Raw genomic sequence first — 25,362 nt, 5'->3', positions numbered from 1 at the left:
TATTAAGACTGAGGCAGCAACTGACTGCTCTAGCAAGAATTAAGAGTGCACTTGTGATGTATAATTTAAAACACAGAAAGACAGGATATGTGTTTTAAAGATCTTCTGAATAAAGGGAAAAAAGTGACACTCAAAGGATGAGCATGGAGGAATATGGTTAAATAGCAAACTAGTCATGGTATATCTTGATGATTTTAGATTAAATTCCTGACAGGCCTTGTTGACTCCCTCTCCTTGAAGCTGTTTATAAGTCAGACATCATGACTGGAAGAGGGTCTAAGAAGGTACCTGGAGGAAGGCCAGGCTACGTGCAAATACAATAAAAGGATTAAGGGGACCACATCTCTCATCTCCTTATTAGCACCACCTGGAACAAAACATGGTTGCAACTGCAGGCACATAGCTTTGAGATCCCCCTTTGCAGCCACTGGTTCCAGCACTGAGAGATTTAACACCATTACATGTGTTTAGGGAACTCCTCTTCTGCGTAACAAAGCTGAGAGAGTACCCATCTATTTTATATGCCAGGCCCTCAAATGAGATAACAATTCTAGCTTGTCTTTGAATTGACAAGGCAAGTTCTAAAGGAATACCATACCAACACCTCAACAGTGAGGATCCTTTCTGCACTGAGGCGTAGGCAGCACTTCGAAAAAATTAAGACCCATGTACTGGACAAATTGCAAGGGCCAAGTGAATCAGCACTAGTGTCTGTCTGTACTTACTTCCCACTCACACTTTATGGCTTTTCCAAGGTGGCTAGGAAAGCACCCGGTATACCTCAGGTAGCTAAAATGAGGCATCTCAGTCTACACTTAGCCATCAGGGTAAGACCAATTTCTCTGATCGCTCTGAACAAAACCATGGCAAACTGCAAAATCAGGTTGAAATCAGCTGAATTTAGGAGATTAAATCCTTGATTGAGTCTATCTTGTTTTGACATATCCACTACAAAAACTCTGAACTTGGTTGTTAAAAAATAGCTCCTCTGCACACCAAACACATGAGTGATATGGACAGTGGATCTAATGTACAACATCTCACCATTTTAATTTTTTGCTCAATTTCAGACCTAAATGAAGTGTTACTTTAGTACTCAGAACAAAGGTGAAGTGTTTTTTTGAGATATAGTACCGAAGACCAGAACAGGGCTTTAAGAGACATCACCACTAATGTTTGTGCACTCCTTTTTCACATCATTAGCAACACATTGCAATCAGAGTACAAGAATGATGTACCAGACTAATTATATTAAATGCATTTCCAGGTTTATTCACTGTGACCTGTAATGTATGTATTGTGTTTAACTAGCTAGACTAAAATACTAGTGAATTATATGGAGATACTTGAAAAAGCTTCTCCTCAAGTGTTATGTTGGGTACCTATTTCAGATAAAAGAACACTGCCTTTCAGAAATGTGAGCCATTTGGGTTACCTATTCATCATTTGGGCTCATTTGTGGCAGTTGCATGATTACATTGTTCACTCTGTGATTCTGACTCCAATTAAATCTGTTAGAAGATGTGAAGTAGTAGTCAACATGTGAAATGCTGGCAAAACTGTATTTATGATAGCAGCAGTACCTTGGAGGAAATTTTCTAGGAAGGCTTTGAGTCCCCAGAACTATTAATGCTAAAGTATATCTAGTATCTACAAACTGCAATCAGAATTAGCTTTGGTTTCACCTCTGATCTATTGCTTCTGATGAATGAAGTTTTGTAATTTCTAAAATAGGTATGAATTTGAACTGTCACAGGCAAGATTCAATACTGAAAGCATATGGAAACTAAAATTAACCACAGTGATCCCAGCCCATTTGGGCTGCAAATCAGAAAATGAAAGTGTAACTTCACAAAGACAGCCTTCTGAGTTTAGCACTTGGCCACTTCCAAGTAAAGGTCAAAAGCACTGATACAGTATGCAACATTTACTACATGTTTCAATAGCTAAAGATGTGTTTCCATCTGGTTTGAACTGCTCAAGGCCAGGTCAGGTCTTTCACCATCACAGTTAAAAGACCCGTCTCTGAGCAAATTCAAGCAGAATCTCTTCACTGTGTATTTGAGCAGGGTCTTGGTAACTCGCTTTCACAAATGCATGTCCTGCAAGGAAAGCTTAAAACAAATCGTTTGAGGCACTGGCATTCTACTAAAATAGAAAGTCTTCAGAGAGGGTATGCCAATGACCTATTAAAAATGTGGAGCTTCCATCATTAGAAGTCTTTAAGAAAAAAATGTGAAAAATGTCAAAAGAGGAGCATGGTTCTGTAAAGGGATGAAACAGATGATTTCTTGAAGTCCCTTCTAGTTGCATTTTTATATGATTCCATGACTTAGGACATACAATCCCAAGCTCCCTACAGGGAGCTAATGTAGTTTCCACAAGACACCAAGTCCTGCTTTTGCTTGCAAAGATGTTAAAAGCAAAAAACCTATCAGGCTTCAAAGGGGTACAGGACACAAATCCCCAGTTCAAAGAAATAAACTGTAGTTGTAAATACATCCCCTACAAATAAAGTACTCATTTTATTTGTGAGAAATTCACTAAAACCCATGCTAAGACTGTGGGTGTTACAGCATTTACAGAACACACTTTCAAATGCCACACACACACATCATCCTGGAAACCTACTATCAACATGTCGAATACGCAGAGAACTTTATACTTACTCTTCAATAAACAGAACATTATTGGGCCATATACTCTGTGTTTGCCCACTATCTCATTGTACAGCATTATTCAATTTACTATTGTAAATTAAAATAATTTTTACTGCCCTCAAGTGCAAACGTCTGATCCTATTACAAGTCAGTTCAGAACTGCTACATAATGTGTAATGTTAAATTGCATCTTCACAAAAAAAACCCACAGAGAGGGGTGGCACCAATTACAACCCTAAAGCTACAATCCTTTGTGAAAACATCTCATCAGAAACAAACAGATTTTCTTAAATTGATGTTTTAAAATAGCAGAAGAAGAAGAGAGACGTTAAAAGGTACCAAAAGTAATTAGCATTCAGTCTAACGGTTTTATTAAAAAGGATGGAAATGACTCTTGCACCTACTTGGAAAAGCTGTTTCTATAAACTTGTTTCGCTGATCATTAAAAATGTGGTAAATTGGGGTATTTGGCCTTGATCCTCAAAAAAAGTTTGTTAAACATTTTCCCATAACTTTTTAAAATTGTAGAGAAAGAAACATGCAAACATACCCAATACCTTACACATGCCATTAATACAGATATCTCGGCTGTGCCTTCCTTCAAAGCAAGGAGTACCATCAGTGACTGCATCAAGCATCTTCTCTGAAAAATGGCCATCTACTGGGCGACAGTGGAGCTCACAGGGGTTTGCTGGAAGGAAAACAAAGATACTTTCTCAGAGAATACTTCAGCAGGACATTGAACTGCAATGCACAGGGAATGACAGTATGTCTTTTCTGCACCATCCACTCACTTTCCCTGGCATTTGACAGAAATGGCCTAATTAGAAACAGTTAGCAGAGCCAGGGTCATACTGCTGACAGAGTGACATGGGCCTGATAAATGCCACTTGTGGACTTCTAGGAAGCAGCTGGAGGCTGGTGCCCTCATGCCTCTATGCTCTCCATTAACAGCCAGCTGGCTGAGTCAAGCAGTAATGAGGCCATCAGCTGTGATGGAGAAAGGGATGGGAAACCAGCAAAACCAGCTGTCATTAGTGAGAGGAAAGGAGGAATCTGGGGGTGAGATTGCTAAGGACACTGCCAAGCAACAGTCTTCCACCAGCTGATGACCGAGTGATTTCAGAGATAATTTATAACTGCTCATCACTGCTGCCAGCCTCTCTCAGAGAGCAGTCAAATGGTTGCTTCTGATCTTCTGCATGTCAGTAGGTTGTCACATCACTGCTTATTTTCAGCTACTCACTGGCACTTAATAAATTATTTCAAACACTGGACTTCTTTTCTGCTTGTCAACTTATGAAATGGGGATAATATTGGCAGGTCTGACAGACCCAGGCTGTTCTTGGATAGATGTGCACAGAATCAACAGGGAAGAGAAAAGCTGTAGCAAAAGCAATCTGTGGGTCTCTGAAAGAAGATTTTCTGCAATGGACCAGCCTTAGTCTATTCCATCCATGGAGTAAGAAGAACCAAACATACACTGCCTTGCCTCATAGACACTGGCCCTTGGGAATGGGAAATTTCAAAACGCAGGCTTCAGAGAGTCAAAGGACACAAGTTTGATAAACATGTTGTGTACACGGAAGATGAGTTAGAACTGAAACCATGGTCAAAGCAAAGACAGATATAATCCCTGCTCTTATACCAGTCCCTGGAAATCCTCCAGCAGAGCCAGAGCTATCTGACCAAAAAAAAAAATAAATTATCCACTGTCTCATTGATGAGGGACAGCAACAGAGGACCCGTCTTCTGGTTGGGTTGTGGTCTATTCCAAGACCCCAGTCTAGCCAGGTGCTAAAGCAATTTCTTCATGCTCAGCAAGGTGAAATGCTGTGCTAAGCAAAGCAGTGGGCCTTAAAACTGCCAGTCAGTAGGCACTTCAAGGCACCATTATTGAGCCATTTTAATACAATCTCCCTGTGTGCTGTAGAGGTGCCTCTGCTGAGTGACAGTTTCATCCTGTGCCTGACAGAGCTGACAAAAGCCACTCCCTTGGTCTCTGAGGGATGCACAGTAACTATAAATCTTCTACATCCTGGCTGATGAATGTCTTTCTCCCTCTTCCTCCTTTGCTGACCTGAGTTGTGTCATACAAAGAACCGTGTTTAAAATCAGAGGAATTTCTAGTAATGAAATTCAAACTTCTGGTAACGCAAAGAAACGAAATATTTTCCTACAAAAGAGTTTATTCTTTTGAAGGGGGAAATTCGCTCTCATTGCTCTGGTTTGTACAGCACCAATGTATACACAATACCACGCAGTGCACAAATGTGACAGCAGCTCCTGCCCCCAAAGTGCTTGCAGCTTAAGGACTGAATCCTACACAGCCTGAGCTTTAAAACTGTGAATCTCATTCACGTAAACAGGATCTCTGCAGAACTGGGATCCAAAAAATAAAGAAAAGGATACTAAATGAAATCCAAAACCTTAACAAGGAGTTTTGTGTTTTCCCTCTTTTCAGTAGAGCTAAAATGGCATCTTAGGCCTGACAACAATGTTGTGCTTGTGGTTTCTCAAAGATGCCTTCAGGAAAGGCAATAGAGTGATTAGAGGCAGAGGACACACATGGACCAAGGTTATAAAACTGGTGGAATTCAAGGTGATGCAAATCATGTTCAAGATTATCAACAGAGATGAGGCTACAAAAGAGTCTCAGGCAAGAACATAAAGTTTGTAATCCTCATCAGCCCTCAAGCCCCTCTGTGAAAACTGCCAGCCATAACATCCATCAGTTGTTCTGGTAAAAGCTGTTGTGATAAGTGATACAAGTAATTTTATTTCTATCTGCAGAAATCTTTTTCTGGCCATGTGGCTAATTTGACTACTTTAGTGCTCTAAGTTTTGTTCCACCTTGCTTACCTTCTCAATGCACCATTTTTTAAACACATAGCACAATACCCTTAAAACAGGAGAATCCCAGAATCCCAGCTAGTCTCTTACCTGCTCAGAATCTATCTTGACAGACAGAGACTTTGCAGAAAGCCATTTCACCTTTTACATTGTTTGTAATGAAATATGTAGAGCAGCAGTTTGCTGTCTGTACCTCCTCCCTAGTTGTGTGTAACAAGCAAGATGGTATCCAATTTCACTTCAGAAATCCCTGAGCACGAAAAAGCAGGCAGTGCCGACTGCGGACATATTCCTGACATAACTATGATGCTTTAAGTATATAACTCAGAAAAAGTTTGTAGAGAAAGATAACTCCCTTACTAAGACAAAATAAAAAATGAAAATAAATAACAAGCAAACTTTCAGACTTGCAAAGGTTCATGATTCAAAGAAGGGCTTTCTAGGCATGAAAGCTTTCCTGGTGTTCCTAACTGTAGTAACCAATGTAAAATTAGATCCTACTTGTACCCACAAATTCTGTATTGCTTTTCTTCCTATCAGTTTTCTAGTGAGCCCCACTGGAAATGAGAAGATATTGCTCCCTCCACACAAACTCAATCCTATCCAATATTTATACTCCTGCTATCATTCTTCAAGTTATTTTGCTATTTCATCTGCAAAGAAGGCTGGTTAGGGCACCACTGAGGAAATTATCCTAGCATTGTTATTAGCCATTCATTTTCTGAAATTATTTACTTATCTATCATTATTTTTTACAGCTGAGCTCAGGGACCTGACAAAAGATCAGGGCTCCACTATTCTAGGACTGTAAACAAACTGTACCAGAATCAGCCACTGTCCTCAAGAAGTCTAACATTTTAAACACGAAACAGAGACTGATGTAGACAGTACTTTCATCTCCTATTTTCAGTTGGGGAACTGACACACAGGGAAAATAAATACTTTTCCAAAAACGATGGAAGAACTTCAAAGCAAAGACTGGCATTGAATTCAGATTTTCTAAATCTTATTCCAGTCCTGAAAATCTAAAAAGACTAAACTGAGATCAGTATAAGCACTAGGGTTGCTCAGAAGGAACGCAATAAAGCAGCTGGTTTAGTTTCAGTTACTTCAGCAAATTTGATTAATTCATAATGAGACTTTAACAAAAAGGCTGTCATCTTAGTAATTTTTAGGCCAAAATATACAGAAATTCTTGCAATCCAGCATATGCATGAACTACTAGATCCAATCTGTGAACACTCACTAATGACCATGTTCACACAATCCTTGTTCAGAAAAAGCACACTGAATTCCCATTTAAACAGAGCTGATTTCTGCCTGCATAAAGCCTATAGGATTTTACTCATCCTTCCACACCAAAATAGGATCAAAGCCACTTAGCCTGCTCCTGCTTAGATTGTATTTATATCTACAATGATAATATTAACTCCTTAAACGCTCTAGGTAACCTGTTCTAAAGTTTAACCACCTATATGGCAATGAAGATTTCTTAACATGCAACCTGAAGTTTCTTCATGCTGTTTTGGCTGTTTCTGCTTGTCCTGCCTTTCATGGACATGAAGAACTGTCAGATCCATCTCTCTCTGGGGATTCCTGTACTGCTTGTGTGGAGGGGATGGGACACTGCAGTATGATGTACAGTGACAGAAAACTTGAAGCCAAATCCAAGTTTGAAAGCAGAAGAGCTACATTCAAACTAAGCTGATAAGACCACAGGGTCCTGCTTTTCAAAGTCAGTTAACAAGGGCACAGAAGAGCTTGGATGTCAACAGCTTCTACTGGACCCGAGCACAACACTGCAAGGAGCCATGCAGTCTTGCTAGCCTGTTATCTCTATTAGCTCAGGGATATGCATGCTAAATACTCTTAGAAAGTCTCTTCAGGTAGTTGGCATTTAACTCACTCCATCTTCTCTCTTCTAGAGCAAAACTTGTTTTTCTCAGCCTTTCCCATAAACTATGTTTTTGAAATCATTTGACTTCCATGTTGCTCTCCTGTAAACCTCCTGCAGCATGGCTGCATCTTTCTGGCAGTGCATTGCTCCTAGCTGGACATAAGATTTTAGCTGAGGTGCCACCAACACTCAACAGCCTAGAAAAATTACATCCTGTTTTTTATCTGTAGTGCCCATATCCTGCACCAAGATTATGGTGCTGGTTTGACTACAGACAACATCAATCCTCTAATACACAGAAGAAACCCAGATGTAATGGAATCCCAAGCCACGGAGCTCCCATAAGTGCCCAGTGACTTATTTGTAATCAGAATGGGACTGAGGAAGCAAGCCAGGAAAGCTGAGTAAAAATCCTAAAATTCAGGCATGTGATTTTTTTCCCCTATGTATATTATGACGAAGTTCAGATTCACCAAGTGTAAACAGAACAACATTAAGATAACTAGAAAGGAACATATTCCCTTCCCATTTTAATTTGTTTCCCTCGCAGCTGACTCCCATGAGTTCACATACAAGAAGGATCCAGCTTAACCTGAATGAGAAGGATGTGATTAATGTGTCTGCCAGCAGAAGATAAGGCTTCAATATTTTTTCCTACTTCACAAGGAAGAAAAGAGGTGGTCCTCTTCTCATCAAACCCTCACCTCTATGAGAACTCAGAATTGGCTGAGGAAATCCAAAACAAAGAAAGTTAGAAAAGACAATTACCAAACACAGACAAAACGGAGAAAAAAAGCTGAGGTGAAGCTACTTTATCATTTTAACCAAGCTTGGAACTCCAAAAGAAAGTTTAGTCTCAAAGCTGTGGCAGCAGAAACATATCTCATGCTGTTAGCTCAGCCCCTGTGACCATATCAATACAGATCTTACTTGATACACAGACATATTTTGGAAGAAATATATAATTTAAAACACTTTAGCAACGTAACCCCTATCTGCCAGTACATGAGATGATCCTGGCACTGACTGAGAAAAGAAAGGTATTTATATGATTCAGTGTAGGACTCATACTTACTACATAGAAGTTAAGCCCTGAGAAGCCATCAGATTCAGATAAATGTAACTTGCCAAATGGTGTGAAAGAAATAAATGTGGGGTCAGCCTGATGGCAAGAGAAGTAGATTAGCACTGAAGTCTGACTGAAGTGTCAAAGTAGGGGCCTGGCTCATTAAAATAGTTCAGAAAATATCCTGGTCAGAGCTGGTAGATACTTTAGCTACCCTTGAACTTGGAAGTCCCCTTCATTTTAAGACTCCCAGGGATACTCAGGTGCTCCAGCTTGAGCACACGGGTTTCCATGGTCTGGGGCAAATCCACAATAGGATTACACAAGTTCCTCAAGAGGCCCAAACTCAATTAAAACAGAAGGGAAAAATCTCAATTGGAACCTTAAATATAGTTAGCCTAGGTAATAGCGAGATGTCATTCACTGCTTTTCTGCCAGGTTGCTTGTCAAAGCTGCTTGTTGCATCTCACCTTATATTAAACCATAAGCTATTCAAAAAAGTCTCTGTCACTCATTACAACTGGCTTATGTAAGCTATGAAATTAAAGCCAGGAGAGACAATTGTGACCATCTAGATCATTTACTGTTTTTCCAGCAGGATGAAAGAATGCAGAAAATCTAAAATGTCACAAAATGTTTAGTTCAGGGTTTGTTCTCCTTAACTAGATGCTTCCACACAAAAACTGTTACATGCACTCAGGCCTTGGGAAAGCTTCATGATATTTTCTTTTCCCCTTATAACCCATGTGCAGTATGAGAGGATTTAAAATGCCTGATAATAAAACACAAGCTGTATTGGGTTTGTGTGGCAAGGTTTTGGTAGCAGGGGGTTACAGGGGTGGCTTCTGTGAGAAGCTGCTGGAAGCTTCCCCTGTGCCCGACAGAGCCAGTGCCAGCCGGCTCCAAGACGGACCCGCCGCCGGCCAAGGCTGAGCCCATCAGGGACGGTGGCAGCACCTCTGGGATAATGTATTTAAGAAGGGAAAAAAATTACTGCACAACTGCAGCCAGAAGAGACGACTGAGAATGTGTGAGAGAAACAACCCTGCAGACACCAAAGTCAGTGCAGAAGGAGGGGGAGGAGGTGCTCCAGGCGCCAGAGCAGAGATTCCCCTGCAGCCCGTGGGGAAGACCATGGTGAGGCAGGCTGTCCCCCTGCAGCCCAGGGAGGTCCACGGTGGAGCAGACATCCACCTGCAGCCCGGGAAGGACCCCACTCTGGAGTAGGTGGGTGCCCGAAGGAGGCTGTGACCCTGTGGGAAGCCCACGCTGGAGCAGGCTCCTGGCGGGACCTGCAGATCCGTGGAGAGAGGGGCCCACGGAGCAGGTTTTCTGGCAGGACTTGTGACCCCACAGGGGGACCCATGCTGGAGCAGTCTGTGCCTGAAGGACTGCACGCCGTGGAAGGGACCCACGCTGGAGCAGGGGAAGAGTGATGAGTCCTCCCCCTGAGGAGGAAGGAGCAGCAGAGACAGTGTGTGATGAACTGACCCCAAACCTCCATTCCCCATCCACCTCCGCTGCTTGGGGGAGGAGGTAGAGAAATCAGGAGTGAAGTTGAGCCCGGGAAGAAGGGACAGGTGGGGGGAAGGTGTTTTAAGGTTTGGTTTTTATTTCTCATTATCCTACTATGGTTTGATTCGTAATAAATTAATTTTCCCCAAGTTGAGTCTGTTTCGCCCACGACAGTAATTGGTGAGTGATCTCTCCCTGCCCTTACCTCGACCCACAAGCTTTTCATTATATTTCTCTCCCCTGTCCAGCTGAGGAGGGAGAGTGATAGAGCGGCTTTGATGGGCATCTGGCATCTGGCCAGGGTCAAGCCACCACACAAGCCAAAACCTTCTTGGCAGCAAGTTAAAGTAGTAACAGAGTGCTGTGAAAAGTCTTTGCAGTTAGATTGCACCAGTTAAGTGGAAAAGTAAGGGAAGCTGGTGCACACTGACAAAGGTTAGTGTACATATGGTGGATGTGGTGATTAAGTCTCCAGAGCCCTGAAACATCAGCTCTTTTTTGTGCGTGGTTTACATGAGGCTGTTGGTTTGCTTTTGTTTAAAGTCTTGGTTTGTTTAGGACAAACACTCACAAGAAAGGCTCAGACTGCTCCATCTCACAGAGAGAGCACTGTTTCATGACCCTATTTGAAGTTATTTTGCTCAGGACACCTTTAGCAACCAATTGAAAGTGAAAGAAAATTTGAAACTGAGATGGGAGGAAAACTCTCAGATGTACTTCAGTGCAGTAGGTAACGCTGGCTGGACAAAACTGGAAGCAGTGTGCCCATGATGGCCACCCACCCTGAATCATACAATGATGATGCCAGATGAAGGATCAGAACAGGATTTGGCCAACTACCTGCTTAGATTAGCGTTCCCAGGAGAGCCGGCCTATCTGAGGAAGTGATGATTTTTGTAAGTTAAGAGTTTAGCAGCAAGAAAACACTTCAAGTGCTGTTAATGGAATGTAAGAAGGAAGTTGCAAACATTAAGGACATCACAGATCACAGGGGAGATATGTAACTCTAGACTGAAATTCTGGCTGCTGAGAAAAGAGGTGAAAACAGTCAAAAAGCTTTGTAAGCCACAGAAAAAATATATCCTTGGCATTTGAAGGATTTTGTAAAAGGTCAGTGAAACCCAGGATGTTCCTGATGAAACATATCAGGCTCAGCAATGCAGCACTTAAAGATAAGTGGTTTGTCTGTAAAGCTCCAATCAGCTCTATTTGAAATATGGCATGGACACACCATAGGCCTGCCTTCCAGTGTGCAGGAAGCATTTGATTCATGATTCTTAATTCCCTTTAAAAGCAGACCTTCTGCAAAAAATGAACATGCAGAACTACCAGTTTTGTAGCTCTGCCCTAGAGCAGACATGAACAGAACCAAGGCTGTACCCTGCAGTGGCACACGTGAGTAACAGAGAGGACTGGAATCCCGACTTCAGTGACAGTTGACTGTAGAAAATGGTTTATGAGTTTGGCTTTGGACTAAGCCTTAGGCTGTTAGCATTTAGCATGGTTTGTTTTACTGGGAGACCTTCTGAAAAAGTCTTTTTCTACCAACCATATTTTCTTTCATCAGAAATTTTCCTGTAAGTCTGTCTGCTCCGGGTTCATCTTCAATGGTATATTTCTTAGAAAAAATTGAAACAGTAGCTGAAATTTAGGAAACCTATTCAGAACTGCCAGTAACTGTGAAAATGCAATGAACATGCTGAAAAATAATACTGGCAAATGAAAATGAAAGTTCAATCTTGAGCTTCACTTCTCTGGTTTATTCTTTCATTAAAAAATTACTAGCTTCTACTGGATAATCTACATCTTACGTTTATGCATACACCAAGAATCAAACTGCATGGTAATAACTATAACCCCTGTAATTAGTAACTAGCTGTTACAAAGCAAGTTATAAGGCAGAGGCATCGGTTCTGTCTCTACAATACAAGGCAGTACAAAACCGAACCTGCTAAGGTAGTACTTCTTCAGTGTGGTGCCAGGTACACTTACCATGCAGATCTGAGTTTGGAAGTAGTAAAGCCATGTTTGTGCAGCAGAAGAGCTCTGCTTATTGGGTGCAGTGATGCCTGCAGGCCCAAACATGCAGCTCTACACTATACTACTGTACTTCTTGTTCTGCAGTTGACACTGGAAAAGATGATTTAGGTCAATCCCAAACAATTAGTATAGACAAGACTTCAACAGCTTTTCTGCGTGCAATATCTTTCCAGGAACTGGGCTAGTTACACTCACAGCCATTAACACCAGAGCTTTGAAGAAACATCTATCTGTAGAGGAGAACCACTGCCTTTGTGTATACATAAAAGGCACACCTACATATGGAGGCACACCAGGTTTTTCTCTCTAATTAAAGACTTGTAACTCAGTGACTTCTTGCCCTCATAGAGGTTTCTCATAGGTCTGTAAATTTGACTTTTTATACAAGATCTTAAAAAATTTGTAGCTTCGTACCTGTGTTATAAACAGGAACCCAGTGGTAAAATTCGTTCTGGTAGGGAACTGTATCAAATTCACTGCACTGCATCTGACGAAAGGTTGGCAAGCCTTTGCGGCAGGGGCTAACGTTACATATCCGATAGCGTTTCCTTTCTCCAGTGCAATAGTCTCCTCCAAATTGTGGTCTAGAAAAGGAACATTGAGATTGCGACATGAGATTCTGTATAAAAAATAGTTTTAAAAGAGCAATGTCTTTCAGGTTGCAATGGGATAACAAGGTGAATCTGAATCCTTGACAGGGTAGAGATACCATTCACATGTTCAAGTACCCAAACATGCCAGTATGGAGCACAGAGATCTAGACAAACCCTGTATCCCAAAGAATTGCATGGTGCATTGCCCGGCTGAGCTCACAACAAATTACCTTATTAAATGAACTCCCCCAAAATACAATTTTTTCCAGAATGCTTGATGGTTCTTCCAGAAAAGCCAAGTGATTTCTGCTGTTAGGCACTCTCTTAGTGATTTCTGAAAATGAGACGTAGGGTCTTCATGAACTCAGATACGTATTAGAAAATTCTGCCTTTCATGTTCTGTACCTATCAACTCATGTGTCTGAAGCTCAAACAAAGCTGATGACTAGAACAAGACATGAAAGGTGAGTCCTTGATTTCCCTCAGGAACAGATTGCCAGCTACTGTTTTCATCTGGCAGGTGTGGCAGTATTATTGAAGCAACATTTCTATTGTTTCTGCAAAGCCTGAATGCTAAATAACAGGATTTTTTTTTCATTTTGTGTAGAAATAAGCTGCATGGAGGTTAAGGATTAAAGAACGAGATGACGGTTCTAAAAGGTGAGCCAACTGAATTTCACACAGGTATGCTTAACTGGGAAGGAGAGGTGTTCAGTGTCTGTCTTGCTGTGGCACCTGCTGATAACAGTCTCATATAAAAGAGTTTCCAATGTCATAAGTACATCAAGGGTCTTGAATAAAAGGTAAGAAAAGATTGTGCACTCAGCTTACTCTGGGTTATCGCATGGTCTCTCTGCGCTCTGAACTCCTGCCCCACATGTCCTTGTGCAATGGGACCAGGATGACCAAACGCCCCATCCGCCATGGATTGCTTCGGGAGTCTTGCCTACTGTAATGCACTCACCAGAGAAGCACCACTGAAGAGAGAAGAGAAAGGACAAACAGCTTAAGATCACCATCGCAGGAAAATGTTATTGTGAATTGTTTGTTATTTCAGTCCCTGAAGGTCGAAAACTTAAGTGGAAGTGCAAATGGAGACGTCACAGGATGCCCCTCTTTCACGCTGAACAATGACAGAGCTACTCATGGTTCCTCTGCTGCCCTTTTGCAGGCAGTGCAGCTTCCAGGCAGCATGGCTCACAGTCACCTTGTTTTCTCCACATCGAGTTCCATCTGCAGCTGCATCCAGTTTGGAGCGGCAGGAGCCTTTCACCGAGCACCAGAGTGTTTGGCAAAGGTTCTGGAAAAGAAAGAAAACTGCAGCAGTCTGAAGCAGAGCTGAACTTCTACAGCTAAGATTTTCAAAAGTCTCCCACAGTTTTGTACATCCATTTACAAAGCCTTATAAGGGCTGTATTTCCAGAGGCAGATGTTCAGGGTTTTCCACAAAGTTAGCACCCACCAAGGGTCCAAATTTAGGAACTCCTTCTTGGTGTACAAGGAGGGACTATCTGACAAATACAAAATGGTGAATACTTTCTGTCAAGTGAATTACTTGAACTACATGCATTCAAATATTCTCCTCATTGGCTGCTCAGCTCACAGCTACACACCGGAAAAATGGCTTTATGAAGTTTGGGCACTACTGTTTATAGTGAAGGTGAACAGAGATTGTACTATTTGCATTTTATGAGTACTAATGAATACAATGTTCAATTTTGCATTGCTGTCTGCCTGAAAACATACAGTGAAATCAAAGAAGGTTAGAGAAGCCAGCCAGGTAAGTAAAAACAACGTCATGTCTCCAAGTACAACAGCCAGGTTAATACTCATGGAGGTCCCAAAACTGGATGAGGAAAAAAAGAGATCAAAACACAGGTCTCTTAAAACATCAGCCAAGCAGATGGCAAAGGGAATGATCTCAAAGAAGCAGTCCAGGCTAGCTGGCAGAGAAAAAAGCCTAGTGGGCTGGGTAGAGTAAGGGCCCTGGTTAGTGAATGCATGCATATTAAGTTACTCAGAAACTGGTGCCAGCTTAATGTAGTACCTTGCCAGTAAAGCACAGCATTTTAGCTGCTGTTCCACGTGCAGTGGTCAACTCCAGAGAAGGGACAAAAACTTCTGAGAGCTGACAAAGCTAGCAGGGCAAGAAACATTACAGCCACCTTATAACAAGTCTTCTTCACTCAATCAGAACTATTCTCTAGAGAGTGAGGAGAGACATCAAGGGCTATTCCCCCCTCCTCAGTTCACATGCACACCAGCATCTCCTTTGGTTGACATGCAGGAGCCCTGCATGCTTGGGAACTCCTGAATGAGCAGGGCTTTGTGTGGAAGACTACTTCCCAGTTGGGGAAACCAGGGGTGTCAGAGAGACTGTGCACTCCCAACTGGAACAGCAGAAGCAAAAGCCCAGGGGCTCTGGGCCAGGTCTTGGCTGAGGCTGTTTGAAACACAGAGTTCAGCACTGAGAGAGGGAACAGAGCTGGCAGCATCTACCTGTGAAGCAGGGATAGCTGTAAGTGTCATCAGAGAAAGGAGTCAATAAGAAGGATCTCACTAGCAACATCCACTGGGATTCTCAGAGCAAGCAACATGCCAGGTTTGGGAGCCAACACAGAAACTGGGCACTTGCAAAAATCCAGCCCCAAGGAGCTAGCAGCAACGTTTGGCTGAGTGTGAAATGCAAAACTTGGCTGCTGGTTTCTGACCTGCTTCTATTTAAAACAGCTAAGCTTGGGCACAGTCTGTTTTGAGAAAGTTGCCTTTTATTTACTTTCTGCATTGTGTGTTCACCTTGGTTGTCATCTAGAACACCAGAAAGAAAGTTGATAGTACAGAACATCTCAGAGCACCCAAAATCTCCAGTTGGAATACAATGTCTGGGGCATTGCATCTCGGCTCATTTAGCTGCTTTTGGGCAATGTATACAAGTCAAAGGTTGTTTTGCAGTTCCCTATTTATAGTTCAAGAGCAGCATTACTTAGCAACTCTTTGTTAAGCCATTGTTGTCAGGTTCTCAAGGCAGAGCTATGCCAAGTGTTCTGGCCGATGAATTTTCTTTCATTACAAAAATCATCACTTATTTTAAATCCTGTATAAAGAATATGTTTTGTGCTTTTTAGCGTATAAAGTGCACTCCTGCACTGTGTTTCAGACACCAGAGAAAGGCACAGGAACCGAACACAGCTTTCCACTGACGGTTACATTTTTATGAAGTGCACTCATAGATTTCAAAGTCAAGAGTTCACAGAGGAAATTCTTCAGCTTTGCAAGAATTTTTCCATATTGATCTCCATGTAGCAGACCTTTTTTCCATCTTTAAGAATCCTGGAATAACAACAGTAAATGAAAAAGCACTGTTTACTGTGTGCTTTTGGAGGCAACAGCCAGAAATTCATGACATTAGCATGGACTCACTGCAAGGCAAGTGATTTTTATCAGCAGCAATACAGTATACACTTTCCACCCAATCTATAAGATCAGAGTTTGTGCCTTAAAGAAAACTTGAGTCCAAAAAAACCCAGTTTCACTGAAGTCAGTGAAAGTTTTGGAGATAAAGAGAGGGCAATAAGATAAGGATTTTGAGCTCCTACACCCTGTCCTATAGGAAACTATGGATCTACCTACCACCTGGAAAATTCCTCCCCCTATTCTGTATTTTGCTTTTCTTTTCCTTATTAGAGGTATAATATTTATGTGCTTCACAAGATGCTTAGAGGACTTACTACCTAAATGGTTCGTGGAAACCACTATCTGAATTACAAACCTCAGTCTTTGCTAAGCGTAATCACTGAACCCTGGGACATCTTCACCTAAATACAGATTCTTCTCTCAAAAAGAATCTGTGGATTGAATTCAGTCAGACGTTGAAAGTTACAGAACAAATGTAGCCTGGTGATTGAGCGAGTGTTAAGTAAAGAGTGGAAAGGCAAAGAACAGTCAGACCTCTTAGACAAAATGACTACACTGATCATGCAACATGCCAGGCAGACTATACTATTCACAATTCCTTTCCTTGCCAGTTCAGCTACCTGTAAAACACAGCCCTTCCACTAAAATGCAAAATGAGATTATACCAATTAATCTTCTGACATATGTCTAGCTGTAAAATTGGTTAATCAGGAGATGTCGAATGTAAAAGGCCTACTAGCTTCAAACCCAAGGAGAAGTAGAATGAACCAATACTGCAAAACTACCTTTAATTTTCTGTCTGTACCAACAGACAAATTATGGTAACTGAGGAAATTGGAACAGCAGGTAATGAAAGCAATCTTTCAATACCTGCTTCAGATTCAGTAGTTGCAGTTCAACACTGGTAATTGTGTTATCTATTAAGGCTGAGAAGATAAATCAGAAATAATCTCCCTAATAGAAAGGTAGATGAGGATACATGTAATTATCTGAATGGAATAAACAGTCAACATCAGCAGTCCCCAATTCACAGCTGTGCACAACACCTTGCCTAAAAAACACTCCAACACTGCTGATAGCCATGATGCCACTTGTGCACAGCCCTGTTTAACAAGGGGAGCAAGCTGGATGCTGTCTGCAATGTTTGCTGCATATTGCTGCCCAAAACACAGCAAAAATTAGTGATCACTTAGCTAGACTAGCACTTGAAGCCACTGTTTCTGAACTGTTCTATGTAGAAAAATGCTGTACAGAGCCAAATAGCCCTGAACATGCTAGGTACAGTTAAAAAACCATACCACTGCACCTTAGCTAATACAACCTGTTACTCCGCAGTGGCTCCTAGCTCTTGTAGAGAGTTGTGCTGCTATGACTGCTCCCTTGCATCTTCATACAACACTGTTTTGCTGTGCTGTGAGACAAACCCCAGGGTACTTTGTAAATTACATATTTCCACATAAAAAGCTCATATTTGATGGGAAAATAAAGATTCTTCAGGGTACATAGACTGAAATTTCCTTTAATTAGTTAGACCATCAAGAGTGTGAAAAATCAGGACATAGGGAAGAGAGCACAATCCTGGTTTCTTCAGAAAACTCTTCCTGGAACTGAAGATTTGTTCACAGAATCGATTTGGTCAGTTGAAAGCTAAAAGCTTGAAGCATCTTGATTTTTAAAATGGGATTTAAGCTGCATTGATAATTTACCTAAGATCAGTATTATAAGTTTAAAACCCAAATGACTCTACTGCTGAAGGACAGGCATGTAACAATAGATATGGGGCCAGATCCAGTAAAGGTCTTGCAAAATACAAGGCAAACAGTGCAACAACTCACTTCCAGAATCTGCAGAGTGGAATTGAAACAGTGTTAGGCAATGCCTGTGCTACACATCTGGCCTATGAGACTTGGAATATGCTGCATTTGTAGTTAGCAACTGAGGTTCACTGACTGCACTTCCACATCGTTCAAGAAGGTTAAGTTCTTATTAAGAGAATGAAGAAAAACATACAGCACTTACATCCACATCTTCACAGAAAGTAGCATTGGAACCATACTGAAGCTGGCACTGGTGATGCACATCATAAATCACTCCAGGAGCAATGATTGGGGACTTTAAAACTTTTTTTTGGGGGATATCATCCAGACAGAATCCCCACCCACGGCTAAAAGACAAAAATTGCATATTAAAAAAAACTAACCCACAACCACACTTTTTTGACACTTCTATACAGACTTTCAATATCTAATTCTTAATGGTAATTTTTTATATGGCCTTTGGAAATAGTACTTTCAGATTCCAGCTAAGATACACTGAAGTGCTGCAAACAAACAGCACTCCACCTAGTTAGGGTGGGTCACAAAGGCAAAATATAGTTTATCAAAGTGGAAATATTATGAGGTCATTATGGTTTGCAGTGTGGCTTCAGAGCACACCAAAGCCTCTGCTTAAAGTTATACCATATTGTTGCTCTTAAAAAGAACATAATGAATTTGAACAAGTCATTGAAGTCAAGCGTATGTTATTGTGGGCAAGGGCAACATTTATGACATTCCATCAGAGTCCTTGATGGAAATGCTTCTTTCTTCCTGATAACTGCAAAAAGCTGCAGGTTGCACCAAACCTGAGCTGATATGACAAGACTTGAGTTCACTTTCAGAAGGCAAGAATATAATGGAGCTTTTCCCAAATACTAAGTAAGCAATAAGCTTGGGGTACGCCCTCCATGGGAATTAACTCAAGCACACTACAAAGACCTACATCTAGTAACGTAATAATACAGGATTTACTTTAAACTCCACATAAATGTCTCATACACAGTTGTACTCATTTCAGGGAAATACTACAACCTGATCACTCACTCTAGGAAACGTGTGATGTATTCCTTGCTGCACTGTGACCACGTGAGCGGAGTAGGATCATACTGCAACTGTCGGGACATAATATATGGGCGCTTTCCAATGGGCTCACAGTCATTCTCTTTTCCATCATGCTGGATACCAAAACTGGAGATAAAAAACAACATCTAATAATTCCAGCTGATTGGTTGTACCACAACATCTATCTATGGGTTCCACACTGTGCTTAAAAAGACACTAAGGTTGCTTCTTCCCCTGGTGGGCTGTAGATACCTTTTGCTAAAAAGCCATATAGAAGATCTGACCCAAAGCCTACAAAAAAATCTACACTGCAACAGGCTTTCAAACATGTCTGTTATGTACAGTAATACTGACCAGCACAAAATAAAGAACAGGCTGTCAGAGCTATATGCAGGTGTATTTTTAAGGGAGTCAAAACACTATTGCACAGTTGACCTGGGAGTCACAGTTTAAATCTCAGTTATGTCAAAGCTGCTAAAGCTAACAGCTTCCTAGCTCTTGGATCCCAGATTTGTACCACCTTAACAAAGATCAGGCTTTGTTACACTCTGTCTTACCACTATCTTATAATCATGTCTCTATTGCTTGTTTCTTTTTAAATCTCTTTTGAGACAGAGATAGTTTTCCAAATTACTGAACGTTCCATGAATTAGCCTACAACCTCCAGTCTTTCTTCCTATTTAGCTTTCTCAAACTGTGCCTTACAAACAGACCTCCATGGCAGGTCTTCCCAACATGGTTCTTTCCAGCTTCTCTGACTTATTAAGGCATTTCTTTGTTCAACAACTTGTAAAAGTCATAAACATTAAAAACTTTGGGTTGGATTCAGCTGATTAAACATACATGCCTCCACGTCATCTCATCGTGAAGTAGATTATCTGAAATAATAAAATACAAGGATATTGACATATGAAGATGTTGACACCTACACTGTTAACATCTGAAGTTGTATAAGCCCTTGTATGAAAGAGCAGTGAAAACTGACTCAGGTTGCGATTCAGTCACGGATCAAAATGAGGTCAAACCACTTAAGACTTTGTTTCTGGAAAATATAATTGTACCATGACTCAAATATTCCAAAAGCAGGGCACTATTTCAGCCTGAATCAAATTCAGTAATGGCTCTGAGGTATAAAAGCACGTGTGTCCCCTTAGTGACAGGCTCCTTTCCATGAACAGGGTCTGCTGACACAGGAGAAGGCGAACATCTAGAGGGACAGTATGGGAAAGCATTGACTTTTGGCATCCAAGGAACGCATGCACGGCTTTCTTCTCATTTTTTGTTCACGTGTTCTTACAGACTTTTATTGTTCATGTTTGAACTTTTTAACATATGTACTCTAACCTGGCTTGAGGGAAGGATGGTTTCATGTTTACAACAAGCCCTACAGTATTCAATTTTCTTTGTGAAGACAATTCTTAGAGGCAAGGCGCTGCACCACTCCTGCAAAGGCAAGTATAGCAGTACTCCCACAGCATCCAAAGGACAGTGAGTTACCCGCCACCCAAGCTAGACCAGGAGAAGGTCACACACTGCTCTATGGGGAATAAGTGTCTTCAGATAACTAGTGTTAATGAAAAAAGCTCCCCATCTGCAAGAGGTTGTGGGAACCAAGTAACTAAACCCAAAGCACCCAGATCCAATTGTAATGATTTCAGCATTATTTACTTACACTATTTCCTTTCTGGCAATTGGGGGGTTGAATAAAGAAAGGCCAATTAACAGGTGACAGGATCAATACTTGAGTGATCTTTGTATGAGATTATTATTACTATATCCCATCAGGAAATACAGACTTCGTCCTGACTGGTGGTTGGGTGCAGAATGAAAGTAATGTGATTGTAGATACAGCAGTGATCATGTCACCTAGCCAAGCAACATGGTCCAGCTGAAAAGTGCAGGCTTTATAGCCAAACCAGAGTATCCATGAGATAGGCCTTTACCCTGGGGAGAACAGTTCAGTGTCAAAACAGATCCAAAAAAATCAGAATTTTTTCAGGTGAGTTTAACAAACCAACTAACGAGCCAAAACATCCTTTGAAATTAGAAATACTGAGAAATCTATTTTCAAGCAAAAATACCCAATCATAAAAAAAGTTTAGCCATGTCCAAAACTAAATGCCCAGGAACTTCAGTTGACTTGACTTAAGTGTATCCACAATAGCAATATTAATATACAGAAGGTACCGGGTGTTAAGAAATACCCAAAAGTGTCTTTATTTGTTCAAAAGAAAGGAGAAAAAAGATTTGATATTTCTGTGAACTTTGACTGCTTGAATCAAAACTGGTTTCTAGCTAATCTGCAATATTGAAATACCCTGATGTAATGAAACAGGTATGTTGTATGTAAATGATTTGGATTGATTCAGAGATCATGTAAAGTAATTGCATAGTAATTCAGTACCTGTTTGGAAAAATTAGAACGATTAAGTGATGTTTCTTTGTAGCTTAATTATTTCATCCTGATATACTGCTCTAGCAGACTCTGTTAAAAGGGGCAGACTGAATAGCTGTAAATATAAACAAAAGTCAAAGGCTTAAGAATCTCCTTCTTATTCCTTTGCTTAGAAAAAACAAACACGGTTTGAATAATAGAGACATTATCTCACTCCTTGTTTTGTTTCTGTCTGGCAAATAATAAATTAAACTCAGCTAGGTTCTCCCTTCACTTTCAACCATACCTGTGTCCAAGTTCATGAGCAATAGTGAAAGCCAATGGAAGGCCAGAATCTTCATTGATGTTACAGCTTCTGTGAGGTTGACACATGCCTGACAGATGAGACAAACCTAAGGTTTCACATGGACGATTCATGCCAGCACAAATGTCCTTTCTAGAATCACAAAAGAGATGTGCCATTAAAAGAGCTTAAAACCAACTGTAGAGTGTCACTTACAATGGGTGGTAAGTCTCCACCTTATAATGTATCACTGCTAATTTGCATTTTAAGCAAAGCATAGCGTTAAAATTTTTACAAACATATATGCAGCAACAACACGCACTTGTTCTGCTACTATAATACTATACTGCTAGAATTTGTAGCCAATATTTATGCTGCTGTAGTGCCTAATACGTATGTTTATCGTCAACTCACATAAGAAAAAGTTTTACAACCTCCACCTCTGACAGCGTTTTGAGCTACAGTTTATCAAACTCACCATAACTCAGCTTCATTCAAGTGAACTGTTTGAAGCCTGTTTTTTTGGAGAGGTAAATGCATCATTGTGAGACTTCTTTTTCTCATTTTTATTTTAAGATTTGCTGACTGTCTTTACTGCACCACTTGCGGGGGGTTTTTTGTTGTTTTTTTTTTTTTTCCTGATGGACTTTAACTTAGGCCTTTTTTTTTGCAGACCATAGACCAAATCTTTTCTCTCAGTTGTGTGCAGTTTGGATCCATTTTACAGACCTGTACAAGTTCTGCTTCAGGCCCTGCCACAAACTCCCTGTGTAACCTCAGACATAGCCTTTAAATTTTCTGTGCCTCCCTTGCTCACATGTAAAAAACCATTTTGTGTCTCCTTAAATATGGAGATAATATTTAAAAATCATACACTTTAAAGCTTAAAAATAAACAGCACTGTGTTCGCAAAACACTCTTCCATTCTGAGCTGCACCTCTGTATTACTTTAGGATTTGTCATTATGAAGTTGTTCATCTACATGCTACGTTGTTTGGTATATTGCCTCAAAGAAGAACAGAGGAGTGATCAAGCACAAAACAAGATAGGATCAAGTGGGGAAAATGACCTGAGCTCTGCAAATTGCTAATCTCTCAGGATATACAGATTTCAATTTCCTGACTAAGATGCATCTCTAATAAAACACCCACATACAAACATAAAGTGTTATATGTACCTTGAAAACAAATGAAAAACAATCCCTTTAAAAGGTACAGTAGGTCTAACTTTAACCACATTTTTGTAATACAGCTCATATTCTCTGCCTGTATGAGTGTCAGACACGATTACACAAGGTTATTTTTGCATTGACACTGTGCTTCAGAAACAGCATGTCTTCATCAGACCACTTTTCTGGGTTCTGTGCAGATGAACTAAATGATGGCATGAGCCTATAAAAAAAATACCACCACCAAAAAAACACAACTAAACAATAGTCAGTCACAGCTGCTGAACTGCTGTCATACCTGGTTAGAAGGACGGCCACATCGTGGTGTGTAGGGTTGATGTCACTCTTGGGATTGACACTCTTCTGCCATTTGCAGAAGCTGGCTAGTGTCTTATCAGCATGGTGAACTATCTTCAAGCCTTGCTAATGGGAAATGAAGGAAAATATTATTATAAAGACCACACTGCATTGCAATAACATGTCAGTGATGTTAGCCAAGAAGCTGGGTAATCTTTGAAACACAATTGATTATGCTTTTGCCTAAAGCTAGAGCCATCATTAGAAGTAATGACATGTATTTATCTAACATATTGAATATTAAGTTAAAGTGTTGACGTTTTTGTAATTGGTGCAGCTAAAAGAAAAATTAAACGCAGAAATTTACATATTTTTTGGTAAGTGAGCTTCATAGGATCCAAGACTGAATTAAAACTTTCAAACAAACATTTTATATTCTCTTGAAAGCAAGTTTTCCTCTAAAGAGAAGGCAAAGACTAATTACTGTGGGACTTCATGCTCAAGTTTGTCATTCAATGTTACATCAACAAAGTCAGGGAACAATTCTGCTTCTAAGGGTGTATTTCTTTCACAATATTTTTCAATTCCAAAGAGAAACAATGCAGTCATAGATGTTTCTTCCTCATCCTGTTATTATATAGTATACATGCAAGTTACTGAACTTTCTTCTGAAATACAAAGTATGCAAAAATAAACTAATTCAAAAACATATTTTCTCATTTCTGGTCTTGGGCATTCACTGTATCTTGTCTCAGTTTACTCTACTGAAGTAAAGTAATCTTTTTACAAAGCACCTAAATAACATTGCTACCAGACAGTAGTTTCTGGCTAACTTAAAACCAAATTTTGAAAGATATCCAATGCTGCTGCTTCCAACATTGCCATGCTAAAGTGAACAGGAATCCATGGTTTATTATCAAAACAGCCACAGAAATTTAGCAAGTAAACTTAACTGGACATCATCATGGGCTTCAGGTCCTAATTGTCCTGTTAAGATGCAAACTACAGATTTTGGCCTGCATATCCTTACACTGAGGGCTGTAAGGATAGACTCTGTGCTAATAATTATTTCAGAAGACATAACCTGGCCCCATGGCTTGGTTCACTGCCTTCAATAGCTTTGGGACCATCCAGCTTGTGGTTATAAATCACAAGCCACTGAGAAAATCCTCATAATGTGCCCCTGCAGTCAGAGCAAGCTATGTCACACACCGTGTTTTAAAATAACTATAAAATGATGACAATCAGCATGTATTTAAGCATGTAGCAATATATTTTTGAATGAGAGATATTCTCATTATATCATTATATCTCATTATATAGCTAGTTTACAGCAATTAGTATCTACTTAGTCTTCATTTTTTTTTTTGAAAGAGATCTAAAAAGAAAAACGTGTGTTTGAGCTGCACAATAACAGATTTACTTCTTCAGAGACCTGCAAATACTCTAGCATTACACTTCATAATACATTTCAGGTAATGCTAGGTAATTAGATTCTGAGTGATGATGCATAATTTCTGTTTCTCATCTAGTCTTCCTTGGCATCCCATGTTCTTTTGATATGATTCCATTTCCCCATTCCTAATTTGCCTGTTTTAATTACAGTTTCTGTGGCAGTTTTATGCAGAAATACCTTAAGTCATCATCTAAATACTTAGCTATCCAGGGCAGCATTTATTCTAAAAACAGACATGCCAAAGATTAATAGAAGAGTAAAATGAACACATTTTAAGCAAATAAACCCTCCTCTCTATAATTATAGCTTGATGCATTGAACTCCCAAGTTTCATAAGTGACATTTTGAGGAAAATAAAAACCTTACCTCCTCCTCCTCAAAGAGGATAAGCCGGACCAGCACAATGTGAATTGCATTGCCAATGCTTGGATCGTGGAACAACCCTGTGACCTGTGCCAGAGCCAGGAGGTATGAGATTAATTCCTCTTTAGCAGAACAGGACTTTAGAGAGAAAATAAAACATTTACTTCAAGCACACTACTCATTTTGGGGCAGGGGTGTTGTTTTGCTTTTTAAATCCTCAATGCACTTCATTGAAAGTTTACTGAAATGCAATAAATGTTAGAACTACTGCAAAAGGCAGCTCTGCCAAATGAGTGATGATACAGGATGTGACAAAAGTTACTAAGCTAAAGAGCAAAAGGAGTCACAAGATCATTTTATGTCCATTTCCCTTTCAAGAACTTCAGAGTTCTTAAAAAACATTAGCAGAAAAGAACGCAACATCTAGAGTGACATAACACTGATGGAAAAGTCCACTCAGGGTGCCAAAAAACCAGCATATCA

The 25,362-nt window shown here is 40.4% G+C and overlaps 1 protein-coding gene across 2 annotated transcripts in view; it reads right to left on the bottom strand.

Annotated features, from left to right (window-relative positions):
• ADAMTS12 (ADAM metallopeptidase with thrombospondin type 1 motif 12) overlaps positions 1-25,362 on the bottom strand; it is a 165,676-nt gene that overhangs the window by 51,014 nt on the left and 89,300 nt on the right. For both annotated transcript variants that reach the window (XM_030005164.2, XM_030005165.2), the window contains exons 5-13: positions 24,883-24,966; positions 23,062-23,186; positions 21,599-21,748; positions 18,900-19,043; positions 18,058-18,202; positions 13,832-13,924; positions 13,456-13,601; positions 12,446-12,615; positions 3,218-3,351 (exon numbers count right to left, since the gene is read on the bottom strand). In XM_030005164.2, the coding sequence (XP_029861024.1) occupies positions 3,218-3,351; positions 12,446-12,615; positions 13,456-13,601; positions 13,832-13,924; positions 18,058-18,202; positions 18,900-19,043; positions 21,599-21,748; positions 23,062-23,186; positions 24,883-24,966 (1,191 nt within the window). The remainder of the gene's footprint in view (positions 1-3,217; positions 3,352-12,445; positions 12,616-13,455; positions 13,602-13,831; positions 13,925-18,057; positions 18,203-18,899; positions 19,044-21,598; positions 21,749-23,061; positions 23,187-24,882; positions 24,967-25,362) is intronic.

Source organism: Aquila chrysaetos, chromosome Z, assembly GCF_900496995.4.
Source record: "Aquila chrysaetos chrysaetos chromosome Z, bAquChr1.4, whole genome shotgun sequence".
In the NCBI taxonomy this organism is placed as follows: domain Eukaryota; kingdom Metazoa; phylum Chordata; class Aves; order Accipitriformes; family Accipitridae; genus Aquila; species Aquila chrysaetos.
This window is presented reverse-complemented; position numbering and strand designations above follow the sequence as displayed.